Source organism: Megalobrama amblycephala, linkage group LG13, assembly GCF_018812025.1.
Source record: "Megalobrama amblycephala isolate DHTTF-2021 linkage group LG13, ASM1881202v1, whole genome shotgun sequence".
Taxonomy (NCBI): Eukaryota; Metazoa; Chordata; class Actinopteri; order Cypriniformes; family Xenocyprididae; genus Megalobrama; species Megalobrama amblycephala.
This window is the reverse complement of record NC_063056.1, coordinates 15506517-15520409: the sequence shown is the minus strand read 5'-3', so window position 1 is coordinate 15520409 and position 13893 is coordinate 15506517. Positions and strand designations below refer to the sequence as shown.

Below are 13893 nucleotides of genomic sequence, written 5' to 3'. Positions count from 1 at the left end.
TCAAGCACCTTAGCTTTCAAGAGCTGTCTTCTTTAGTTGTGGCTTTACTTACAAGTTCTCGACTGAACGATATGACATGAGAGGAGAATTGTGGTGCAAATGTGGCACTGAATCAGTAAACACAAGTTCGAAGACCGAAAGCACCCTGTTTTATTTTTAGCAGGAAGGGATGACAAGCATCCTGCCTTGTGTCCAAACAGTTCCCTTTCCCCACAGGGCCAGACTCAAGGGATATGGTGACTCATCTGCTGTACTACATTTCCCACAATCCCTTGAGCAATACATTTCTCATAGACTGATGTTTCTCATTACCGCTGATTACAGAGATGATCAAAGCGTTGAGTTTGTAGTGCTGCATCCAGCCACAAAAGCAAACCTCCCACACACCGTTAAGTGAAAAGGTACTAAATTAGACTCTTAATTAACTGTCTATGCATACATGACACTCTTTATTGAGAGAAATGTGTCTCACAATGATTTGCTACCTTTTAATTTGAAAGGAAATTTACTTCAGTTTAATTTGGCTTGACAGAGTCAGCGGTAATGTTGAATAACTAAATTCAATTATATGGTTCATGACATTTTTAAATAAAGAACTGCATAAATAAGCTCAAATGTTAGTATGCTTCACATGCTGCATATGTTAACCTTTCTTGTAGTGTGACCTGCCTGCCCTGCACATGGTTTATATGCAGATAACAAGCTGCAAAATAATCAGGTGCCCTATAAATTAGCCTCCGGCACAGTTAAATGGAATTCTATTTTTTAACCTCTGTTGTCAGTAACAGTTTTTTATGATTGGGGGGGGGGGGGTTGAGATACGGTTTGTTTCTTAGCAAAAACAGGGTGATGCTTTTTTGGCTGCATATGCTGCGGTGACTGAGTGCTCATTACGGCTGATGTTATTCTGAGCTGCAGGCGTGTCTAAAGCAGGAAACGCTGCTGTATTTTTAAGTAGAAGCTTATTCCTCACAGCAAAAACAGGACAGGGGGAATCCAGATCATCCCATTCAGCAAAAATATGTTTTCGGGTATATTTTTGGATGCATTATAAAATATGGGGAGAAAAATGGCCCAAAAAAAAAAAAGAGTAAAAGTGTAAGTGTATAAAATGTATTTTACATACTTTTCTCTAAGCATTTAAAAAAAAAAAAAATATTAAAAATATATATATTTTTAAAAAAAAAAGTCTTGTAGAAATAGAGAATAGAAAATAGCCACCTCTGACATACATTGCATATTCTATTTAGAAATGTGAGGGTTTAAATTAGATATATTTCAATTTTCATTTCATATGCATGCATACATATACACAAATGTTTGGTTTCCATGTTTTATGGGGACATTCATACATAATGATTTTTATACTGTACAAACTGTATATTCTATCCCAAATGCTAAACACAGTCCTCAAAGAAAACTTTCTGCATTTTTACATTTTCAAAAAAAAAAGGTTTTCCTAATGAGGACCAAAATATATTTGTTTTAAATATATTTTGGTCAGACAGCCATATGGGAAAACTCTCACACTTAGTGAAAATATTTATTAGTAGTTTTTTTAAATGTGTTTCTGGAAGAAGGTATGTTAGAATTGAAAACTTAATACCTAGAAACTCTTTAAAATTGATTTGCCTAAACCAATCAAAATCAATTATTGCAATAATCTAAATCTTGAAAATGTAAAGGTTTTATAGCACTCAAAGCTCACATTTAAGAAATGTGATCACATCTCTAACATCAGTAAGAGAGTTATACTCATTACGTTGCATATTACATTCATAATATCAGGCCAACAAAAGGTTTAATTTTCTACTGTATATTTCTCCATAGACCACATGATCACATTATTTGCTTATCACTGTCATTAGCATAATCCAAAACTCATTTTTTTAAAAATAAAATAGCCTGGGGCAGTGTGAAAGGCTACCGATAAAAACAACAAGATGATGCATGAACAGTCATTTATTTTATTCAGAAATATATTAAAAAACACAAGGACAGCAAACCGCACAAATCAATTAATTGTCTCTAATTATCACCTACATTAAGGGACTTCTTGCTATGTGAGCATAAAATTGCTGCAAGTGTGTTCGATGTGAGAATAATGAGTTCTGTACACTTGAGACACTTGTGTTTTGTTTTCGCTGAAACAGACAAGTCAAATAAACTGGAACAAATTATAGTACTTCAAGATATTTTATGCCCAACGCTGACTGACACAAGATGATTTCCACCTGTTCATTCAATATAATTTGTTCATTCAACACAATATTTAGCCTTCTAAAGTGTTTGCTTTGTTCGACATTATCAGAATGACTATAAAATGTGTTCGAAGTCTAGCTTCAATGGTTTAAAACTGACAGTGAGCGTACATTAGCATTACAATAAACATCTTCCGACAGCAGCATTGCTCTCCTAGATTTCTGCCTCGACTCTGATCACATATTTTCAAAGAGCTTGGTTAGTGTCTGCACTCTTAAGAAATACTTAGCTTGACCTATTTGCCTCAAACACATTAACTGCAGTGTGTCTGATCTTTGATCACACGGTGAAAAAATCACAACGTTATGAGAACTACACTCTGAATTTTGCAAAGATGCTATTTGCCTTGAGCAGAACACAAGAAATGAAACACAAAAAGAAGAAACAGTCTTTTTTTAAACAAGCAGACCCTCGTTAACAATAACAGATGTAAACCCGACTGCATATCACATGACGGTGACAAAACTCTCTGTTAATAACTGTTCCACTGTACGGTTATATTAAGAGTATGTTGAGATGGTATGATAGCAAAGTGCCACGGTGGCTAATCTTAGCACTCTAATGCTATAAGCTGAAAATAACATACTAATAATAGCTGACCCATAGAGCGTGCAACAGGCCTGCCTGCCTCACTCGAATGGCTGTTGTTTAACCACATACTTCTGTATAATGCCACGCATGCCTGTGCAGGGCTTTCACTGGACAGATGAGCATTAATTGAATTGTTCGGTATCAGAGTTTTGGGGGTGGAACGGGGCGCCCTACTGACCTGGTTGGTTGGATTTAGCCTCCTAACAGGTTGCTCGTCTTATTGAAGACGACAGCTCAGTCTTTGTGCACAGTTCATGAACTATTGAGGGTTAGAACTACACTCTTAGAGAGAAAAGGTTTAATGTGTTTTATATATAGAACCCTAGGGTTCTTCACTCAGTTTGTGCCCCCAAAAAAGTTTCTATATAAGGAGAAATGTCTTAATGGGCTATTTAAAGGGATAGTTCACCCAAAAATGAACATTCTGTCATCATTTACTCACTTAGTTCCAAACCTGTATGAATTTCTTTGTTCTGCTGAACACAAAGGAAGATATTTGGAAGAATGTTTGTAACCAAGCAGATCTCGCCCCTATAGTACTACTATGGTAGAAAATTGGAGGCGAGATCTGTTTCACAGAATTTGTCATTTTTTCTAGGGATAAAGTAAGTTTCATTCATAATATTTAATTTAAATTCAAATGGACTGACACTAATTAATTCAAACTAAATCCATAAAATGGTGGGAACCCCTAAAAGGTTCTATATATGAAGTGCCTGGCAGAAGGTTCTACATAGTACATCTATTTAATTTTTTTTCTAAGAGTGTATATTTAGAACGGCAGGATTGCATTAAGCTGTGCATGTGCTGATTAAATTCAGCAAAATTTCAGTTATGTTGCAACAAATCTGAAATCTAGGCAGGCGATCTCCTGCGGTTCAGCGATGATAAGCGCAAGAGAGAAAAATCAGAGGTGAAGCAATGTCCTCCACCCTTCTTTCAGGAACCGAAATGACTCCATCTGTCTTCTTATTATACATGCACTTCCTTCCCCTCCATTCACCCCAACTTTCATATCATGGATTTCCCAGAACACCACGTTCTGAACCGGTCAGAGGTTGTGAGAGCAGCTTTCTGGCAGCGACCGCAAGTCAGAAACAACAGCAAAGAGCAAAAATGAGTCACGCTCAAAATTTAGACAATATAGCAAACATGCTCGTTCAGTGATGTCAGACCCCAGCTCTCAGCAAACAGTGTCAGGTCAAAAATAGAACGGGTCGACTGTCTTTGGCAAACACAAAAAAAAGTAACGCGCCTTTAACGTTGACAGCGTATTTCTATCAGGAAGTTTCCTCTCTCCTGAATTAAAGGCTAAAGTCACATAACATCCTGTACATGTTCTGTCTTTGTGCCCATTATAACCTACGCTTTCTGCCGAAATGACGTCTGACAGGATAATTACACATACCTCAAGCCGCCTCCTTGTTAGTTTACTGATTTAAGGTTAAGCCAACTAATAGACATCAATAGAACCCTACTCTCCTGGAAACTTTCCCCTCAGAGATCATAATAACAATCTTAAAGCACTTAAAATCTTTCAACCCTGCAGAATAAAACTCTCTTGATGATGCTGCCACAAGTTTAATGTCACAATGCAAGATCTATAAAACAGTCACCTGAGTTGTTGACGTTGTGCATATCAGCGTCGTGAGGGGTCAGAGGCAGCCGGTGTTTCCCGATGCCGTCTGCAGAGAAACAAGAGTCGGCCTCGTAAATGGTCTGGAGCATTAGTACTTCAGTTAGCAGCACATCGTCTGCCAGCTCTGCTCTTCCTGTATTGCTGTCAGCTTGTCCCCTCCTCTTCTCTCGGTCTCTCTCTCTCTGTGTGTTTGTCTCTCTCTCTCTCTCTCTCTCAAGAGACTAGGAACATTCGCCCCTGCCTCCTCCTCCTCCTCCTCCTCCTCCTCTTAAGCGACACCCGAAGAGTGACAGAGCTCTCCCTCACTAACACTAAAAAGCTTCACTCCTCCTCTGCTCTGCTCATCTCTTCTCTTCGATCCTTCTCCAGTCAACACCTAAGTGGCTCTGAGAATCAGCAGGAGAGTCTCTCACACTCTCTACGCTCTGCCTTCCTCTTGTCCCGACAAAACTGCTTGTTATTTTCTCTCCGATGTGTCAGATTCACTGTTTTTTTTTCGGTCCTCCCTCCCTCTCAAACAGGTTTTTTTTGGTCCTCCAAGGTGGCTCTCTGCTTCTTCAGAGTTGCAGCTCCCGTTTCTATCTCTCTCCCTCTCGTTTTCCGTCAAGTTGCTTGCTGCAGAGAGGAGGAGGCTGATTTGCATGTGAATCAACAAGAGCATGGCCCACAGGTGACAGAAATAGAACAATGGCCGGCTCGGGCTATAAATAGGTCAGGCGCGGTGCGGGGATTGGAGCAGCATTGATGCGTTTAAAAATACCACACCAAACACAGCTGTGGCCCTCATCTACAGCCAGAAGGCATGTCTCTGTGTCTATCTCTCTATCGTTTTAGTATGCTGTCATTCTTTATCTCTTTTTCTCATTTTCTTTCTCACTCCATCTCTTTTCTGTTATCATGCTTCTGGCCTCCATAAAAAGACACACAACCAGTTTTTCTGGAGGTATAAATATAACCTCCCTGTATTTTGCTTGACATGTTGCTGCTCTGAGCCGCGCCGCTGATACTCTCGCAAGGTTTCTGTGCTCAGCACGCAGAGTGAAATGCAACATTTCTAAGGTTGTCAACAATATACATTCAGATCTTGCATTCAAAACTGAATGGCATTATGTGCCATGCTTGGTGTATTGTATTGACTAAAATATGAATGTGCATGTTGCATAAGGCACTGCAAAGGCACTATATGATAATACTCCAATTAGCCTGATTCCATATTTCAAACTGTTCTGGACCCGCTTACAGGGTTCCATTCCTAAAATATAACGGCAGTGGTATATTTTCATGTATAAAATCTCTGAAAACAGATGTTAAATAATTGATATTAAATATGAAATATTTTTTAAAATATTAAATAAATAAAATTAAATAATTGTTTTCTAAATTAAATATTCAGATTATCACAAATTATTATATTATTGTACTTTTGAAAATATTACCTTCAACATATTTTATTTTAATATCATAACTGTTAAAATGTTAGCCATGAAAATATATTTTATTCTCAATTTTTCATAAAATTTTGAACACCCCTGCTATAGAAGAAGGACAATTGATGGTAAAAATAAAATTGAGATAGGAAGTAAATTTGTATTTCGATGGTTTCGCATTCTCTTCCAAAAATGTTTGCGTTCCACGAGAAATGTTGCGTTCGCTCGCAAAATTTTTGCACTCCCCCAAGAAATTTTGCCTTTGCTCACAAAACTTTTCAAGTGAATGCAAAGTTTCTTGGTGAAATGCAACACTTTTGCAAAAGAATGTAAAAGTTTTGTAAACAAACCAACGCTATCTCACGACCAATTCACACGTATTTTATGAGGTGGCTAATTCGTACAAATTCATATGATTTGTATAAACCCCAGTGACGGATAGGTTTAGGAGTGGGGTTAGGGGTAGGTCATTCATACGAATTCATACGAATTTGGCAACTCGTAAAATACATATGAGTTAGCAAAAAAACTTATGAATTTGTATGACCTCATTCAAATTAGCCACCTCATGAAATACGTACCAATTGCCGTGAGATCGGGTTGAAACAAATCCAAAAGCAGTGAAAGATCATTTTTCCTCCCATCTCATATTTTCCATCACCGAGCCCTTAAAGGATTAGTCCACTTTTAAATACACTTTTCCTGATAAATTTACTCACCCCCATGTCATCCAAGATGTTCATGTCTTTCTTTTGTCAGTCGAAAAGAAATGAAGGTTTTTGAGGAAAACATTCGAGGATTTTTCTCCTTACAATGGATTTCAATGGCTACCAACAGATTGAAGGTCAAAATTACAGTTTCAGTGCAGCTTCAAGGGCTTTAAACGATCCCAGATGAGTAATAAGGGTCTTATCTAGCGAATCGATCGGTCATTTTCGAAAAAAATACAACCGTTTATGCTTTATAAACAAAATATCGCCTTGAACGTACTTTCCGCTTCCGCATTCTTCATAACGCTTACGCTGAATGTTCTACGCCTTCCCTATTCTACTTACGGAAAGAACGCGGCGCCAGTTTCGTTTTTTTCCGTAAGTAGAATAGGGAAGGCGTAGGACATACAGCGTAGCCATTAAAATCCACTGGAAGGAGAATGATCCTGGAATGTTTTCCTCAAAAACCTTCATTTCTTTTCGACTGACGAAAGAAAGACAATAAGTTATTTTAACTTATAATAAGTTATTTTAACTTATAATAAGTATTTTAACTTACTTTTAGCAGTGCACTCTATGTGATATTTCATTGCTAAGATGTACTATAGCAATTCTGCATTGCCAAGTACAGTTCCCAGGAGAAAACATTCTTTCCTAGCTTGTGTAAACACTAACGTACGTCTAAGCTGAACTCGTTTAGCTTGTGTTTGTGTGTGTGGTCATTTGTGGAGCGGGCACTTTGTATATTGAGGCCAGTGTTGCTCTTCAGGAGGGATTTCCCAGCTGGCCAAGTGTGTTTAAGATGAATTAGTAGCTCAGAGCACACAGGGGGAGCCATCTCTGTGACGGTCAAACTTTATTTAAAACTCTCACTCCAATCCCTTCAGTTGTCACACTGCTCTGAACTCTAATCCATATTTTGCTTTATTGTAATAACTTTTGCTAATAATTTTTTTGAGAAACAATCAATTTTTTGAGAGACAAAACTGATTCTCCTGACATCAACAATATTGAAAATCTAGTTCTGCATTTTTAACTTCCTCAATTGGATATGTGATATTTTTATATTGATGCTATTTTTCACTTATTAAAAAGCTTTACAGCAGACATACACACCAACATGAAATCTGATGCCATGTTGGAAGCCCAAAATTACTTATCACTTTCATCTTCCATCTCATTTTGTCTCAAGATTTAGGATGCATCCCCATGCACCAGCCTTAGGCCTCCTGAGCTTTTTTTAGACACAAACTACTTACAGAGAGAAAGAGAAATAATGATAGAAAGCTTTTGTTATATAGTAGAAATCCTACTAGAAATCCCAGCTAAAAAGTTCAGTAAACTCTTCCATACTTTTTATTGCATTAAAGCTGCAGAAATGTAAAGCATTTGAAATTTCGGCCAAACCAGCAGCACAAAAATATTTGTGGTGTCTGATATAGTAAAGCAAACTGACTCATAGAGATGAACCATATTCCTTACATTCCACATCTTCCTCTTCATGAAGATCATATTTGTTATTTTTGCTCCATTATCAGACTTTAGGAGGCTAATGTCTTTTTAATTTCATAGGGTAAATCTTACTGTCCTACCAAGGCACAACACACTTGTCAAACTACAGATTTTTTAAAAATTATGACTGAAACAAGGTTAAGGCTCGGTCACATTAGTGAAACATTGGTGAAATTTAGCATGCAAAGAAGGTCTATTGTCAATAGTGTAGTGGTGCACGAAGGTCACTTCTAAACTAATAAGCTTTATATTGCTCAACACAGTGAATTTACATGTTCAAAGTTCATCTATCCCTCACGTAAAATTCCAGTTCCGTAGGGCTGCCCCCTAATAGTCGACTAACTGTTAGTCGACGAAAAGAGGCTTAGTCAGCCAAAACTGTATTAGTTGCAGGAAAAAAATCCACAGAAAGTGGCGAAATCATGCAGTCTGTGATGGACAGATCGTTTACAGCTGGTCAATGTGGTAATTACAGTATATCAGGCAGGACATCCAAATGCTCACCTCATCAACCTCAAATAGGGCTTTTTTTTTTTTTTTTTTTTTTTTTTGGTGGATGTGCACCAAAGTCCCTTTAAGACAAGTCATTTCACTCGGCGGCCATCTTTGAAATGCCTCTCGGGCATCCTGGGCATCATGCAATCTCTTTGAATGGGGAAACATCAAATTCTCCAAAACTGTTCGCCAACCTTACGATTCAATTTCATATTTGAAATCACGAATGAAATCTAACAACAATCGGCTCATAAATTTAGTTTCTGAACGCTCGAATCATGACAAAAAAAAACTATTTTTCAGGCTGGATCAAGCTAATGCGCATGCGCAGACCTAAATGCGCGTCTCTTCGGAGGCTGACTGTTTCTATAGAAACCGGTGATTCTAACTGCCGCTGAAGTGACGCGATGACTTTACCAGTCGGCGATTGGCTCTTATTTAGAAGGCGGGACTTATTCCGCCATATTGCGCGTTACACTTTCTCCCATTCAAAACAATACGAGTGACACGTCTTGTGTTATGCTATAGTCTTGTTTGCACTAGTTCAGTTCCTTTGTTTTCATTTAGTTACCTTGGTAATGTAATGTTTGATTATCGTTTGTACCTGATGTTTATTTGGTTAATTAGTTTGGTCTGTGTATTTAAGCTCTGTGTTTCTTTCAGTTCATTGTCAGTTCTCGTTGTGTTACTGTTTATTGTCCTGTTGTTTTTTTCTAGTCTAAGTGCTAATCATGTAACACCAGTGCTCACCATCTCATAACACTGAGCATTTAAAGAGTTGGGATCACTGCACTGCACTACCTCAAGCATATTGGCTAATGATTTTTAGGATGAGCTCAAGGGGAGTTTTAAACAAGCATGCTTGGAAAGGGTTACTGATAGTAGTAAATATTATGGCAAGAGCTTAAGTACTTGTAACTCAAGTAACTAATGGCATAAGCATGCATCCATAAATAGTGCATACAGTACAGTACTATACAGCAGTTTGGCATCTTCAAGGGCGTAGATTGGGTTTCAACTTTGGGGGGGTTGAACGTTGGTATGGTTGTATTGAATTGGGGGGGTTGTAACTGATGGATTTGAATATTGGGGGGTTACATCCCCCCCATCCCCCCCACAAACTACGCCCCTGGGCGTCTTTATGAACTCAATGAGCTGGTCAGTTATATAGTATCAATGAGCTGGCACTTTCTATTGCAGACATAAACTTAATATATATAAGTTTAAAATCAACTGCATAAATTAAATCAACTGCACTTTCCAGGAAGGTTAATATCAAAACCAATGAATTAATCTATGCTTTGACTGCTAAGATAAAGAGTCAGCTTTCTTGCATAGGCTAAATAAAGAGTTGTTTTCAAGGGATAGTTCATGTCTTCATTTACTCACCCTGACTTCATTCCAAAAATGTATGACATTCTTTCTTCTGTGAAACATAAAAGAAGATATTTGCATATATAAATGTGTGTGTGCGTGTGTGTGTGTGTGTGTGTGTGTGTGTGTGTGCGTGTGCATGCCACTGGTGCAGTTGCTGTTGTAGAAGCCCATTTCTTCCACATAAAAAAGTGTGCATTTGTGCTTAAAAATTGGCATAAAGTCATAATAATGAGAAACAAAAATTATGACAATCTAAGTCATAGTTATTATGAGATAAAATGTCAAAATTATGAGATAAAAAGTTAATAATTATACAGATTATTAGGGTTGTGTATCGAGAACTGGTTCCATTTTAGAACCGGTTCCAAATTTCCAAGAACCACAGATTCGATAAGACACACCATTCCACTTAAACTTCCACTTTAAACCATTCAAGTGAACACAAAAGAGAACTCATCTATAGTCTTCCATATTCTGTAAAACAAACTTCCGTTTTGTGTAAAACAGGTCGCATCGCTTCTGGTTCAGGTGTTTTGTATGTGCTTTGTTAAATATAGAGCCGCTTTACTCAAGATACCTTCAAAGGAGCGAGCAAAGATGAGCATAACCGATGTCTTGGCTTTTTTGCCAAGCATATTATGAAATAATATTAGTTGCCATTGAGCAAACTGTATTGTTAAAAACCTGTGTATTTTGCTTTGAATGTCTATACTTTTACTTATTTGAACTATAGTTCACATGCATTGAGTTCACTTTAATAAGAATTTTTCATACATATGAAATGCGTGAATCTTAAAAACAGACTAAGCTAAGCTAATCAGTGGTTAGGAGCATGCATCAAACTGCCAAACCATTGAAATTTTGAAACACTTATGACATAACAAAGCCTTGTTTAATAAAATGACGTGACTTTCACGCTCTGAACCACTGATTCGAAACAAAAGATTAGTAAAGCTTCAGAGCTTCATGAAGCAGTGTTTTGAAATCGCCCATCACTATATATTGTTGAATAAAGTCGTTATTTTGTTTTTTTTTGGCACACACACAAAAAAGTGTTAATTATCTTGCTGTCAATGGAGGCCTCACTGAGCCATTGGATTTTATCAAAATCCTATCTTAATTTGTGTTCCAAAGATGAACGAAGGTCTTAAGGGTGTGGAACGACATGAAGGTGTGTAATTAATGACAGAATTTTCATTTTTGGTTGAACTAACCCTTTCATTTTGACTTTTTCTTTCGTAATTATTTTTGTATGTCATAATTTTGACATTTTATCTAATTATTATGACTTAGTATCTCATAATTTTGACTTTTTATGTCATAATTATGTTTTGTATGTCATAAATTCAACTTTGTATGTCATAATTATGTTTTGTATGTCATAATTTGGACTTTTTATGTCTCAACTAATACTTTTTTATTATGTGGTGGAAATGGGGTAGCCAAAAACTATTTGGTTACTACAATTCTTTAGAATATCTTATTTTGTGTTTTGCAGAAGAAAGAAAGTCATACAGATTTGTAAATAGTAACAGAAGTTTTACTTTTGAGTGAACTATCACTTTAAGTCTGCATCTTCATAGTATTTTATAGTGTTCAAAAGATTTAGATCACCTCAAAGACCCCATCTCCTCTGCATCTAAAAATACTCGTCGCCATTTACTCACAGATAGCCTTCACTGATATTTGTACATTACTTCCCGTGCTGGTTTTTTGAAGAGATAGGGTATGTATTTTTGTGTCCATAAAGAGCAAGTCGCGCTGATAGATGGACAGAAAAAGGCTAAGTGGCAGGAGGCTAGTTATAGCTCATCCACGTCATCACTGGCCTTTATTCGTTCTATAGTCTTATTAAAGCATTTAAGTCTAGCATCAAATTCTAAGCTGGAGTTACACACACACACAAACATACAAATATGCCTGGCCACTGCTGTCACCTCTAGGACATGAGCTGGATCAGACAAAAGCTCCTGAGCATTTTCTGAATTTAAATTTGAGCTAAATGGAGAGCTCTCAACAAAACAGGGTAATAGAGAGAAAAGGAGAACAAGAGAGCACATCAAAAGGGAAGGTCACCACAATGGGCTTTGTGTCGCATTGCACAGATGGCACGTACATCGTGCTCTGCATTTACACAGGCAAGATTTTATATAGATTTATATATGCAGCTTTTGCAGAAATACATTTGACTACATGAAGTAACACACATACACAAAAAGACTCAATTGCATTATGTCCATATATTTTCATCCAAGCGCATTATAGAATTTTTTTTTTCAAGGGCACCAAATGTGTTTACTCTAAAAGCTCTGCACTCTTTCTTTGGTTCCTTGCTCTCGCCTCGTTCCATATAAAGGCAGCGCTGCATTAGCTGTCCTCCGGGTGAGCAAATATTGCTCTTTAGTTAATTAGATCAGACTGCAGCGTGTTTTTGTTCCATACTGGATGATGACCACTTTGTGTGGGAGAGGAGGTGTCAGTTCCAGAGTGTCTGCTCACTTGTTTTTCTTTGCTTCAAAGATCTCAGTCTCTCTTTTTTTCTCTCTTTTTTTCTCTTGTCTCTCATCTCTGTCTGTCTCTTTCTCTCTGCAACTCTTAGATCCAATAAATGGATTAGATGCACTGTCTGACCAAGAAATTATACTTTTTCATTGATGGCTTGGGTGTACTATGTGTGAGAGAGACAGCAGCTGTACTTTTTAACACAAAATTGCTGAAAAATATCTAAAGAAATTAGCTACACCTGAAAAACAACCATTTTATGAACGTCTTCAAATGAGTAAAGATTCATAAAGAGAATAAATGTATTCTATTCTCCTCAGAATATAATAGTATAGTAGTATTATAAACTAAAGGACAGTCTATGATGTAATAATTATAATAAGAAAACAATAGTGAACAAGGTTATTAAATTTTCTGATCTGATTGAAAAAAAAACAGCAATGCTGGTTAGGTATGTTTTGAAGCATGGAAGCTGGTTTCGGCACATGAATTGACTTAAATGTGATTCAGTTGTAGAAACACGGCCACACACGCCATCGCAGACACTGAACAAAAGCACATTTGCAAAGATGATATCGCTTTTACAACTGTTCAACAAACAAGACGATAATAAGTAACTTACATTTTAGACACAATGTTGACAATTTGTCAACAAATTTGCATCAAATTTGCAAATGTACAAGTTAAATTTTCGTGTGAAGATGGTTCGATAACAGAAACATACTCGGTTACTGATGTAACCTCAGTTCCCTTAGATACGGAACGAGTACTGCGTCGAATGTCTTATTATACATAAGACGAGATGCATATGGGGAAAACTCCTTTTTTCTCCGATTTCTGAAGCCTTTTTCAATCACGCAGTGAAACTGCACGGCCATTGGTTCATGAAGTTAAAGTAAACAAACCAATGATGGCCCGGCAGGCCCACGCGAGCCAATAGTGAGCCAAAAGGGGCGGGGTATCGGGCTATATAAGTGGCCCTCTCACCATGGCAAATCGATTTAATTCGACTGAAGCAATGGCATGAGGCATCCCGCAAGTAGCACAGCAAAGTACGCAGTACTCGTTCCGTATCTAAGGGAACCAAGGTTACATCAGTAACCAAGTACGTTCCCTTTCGATACTACATTCGTACTGCATTGAATGTCTTATTATACATAAGACGAGATGCATATGGGGACAGTTCAATCATGCCCTGCTACGCAGGGGGATGACAGAGCATCGGGGCAGAGCACTTAAAAGGGCTCGCGCCAGATACCTATAGGACAGGATGGCACGGACAACGGGGACTGAAATACTGTAGTCATCCTCCCAATCCCATATAGCCAAGGCACCAGTGGGCATAAAATTTAGTTATACCCGGACATGGTCGGGGACA

The 13893-nt window shown here is 37.6% G+C and overlaps 1 protein-coding gene across 3 annotated transcripts in view; it reads right to left on the bottom strand.

The window, feature by feature from the left end:
* The window catches only part of hdac9b (histone deacetylase 9b), a 74869-nt gene that overhangs the window by 34668 nt on the left and 26308 nt on the right, over nt 1-13893 (bottom strand). The window contains exon 1 of one of the 3 annotated variants that reach the window (XM_048211633.1): nt 4470-4738. The exons of 1 other annotated variant lie outside the window; for it this stretch is intronic. In XM_048211633.1, coding sequence (XP_048067590.1) covers nt 4470-4581 — 112 coding nt within the window. In that variant the 5' untranslated portion in view covers nt 4582-4738. Of the gene's footprint in view, nt 1-4469; nt 4739-13893 lie in introns of those variants that run through there. One more of the 3 variants, XM_048211634.1, reaches the window with a different exon arrangement.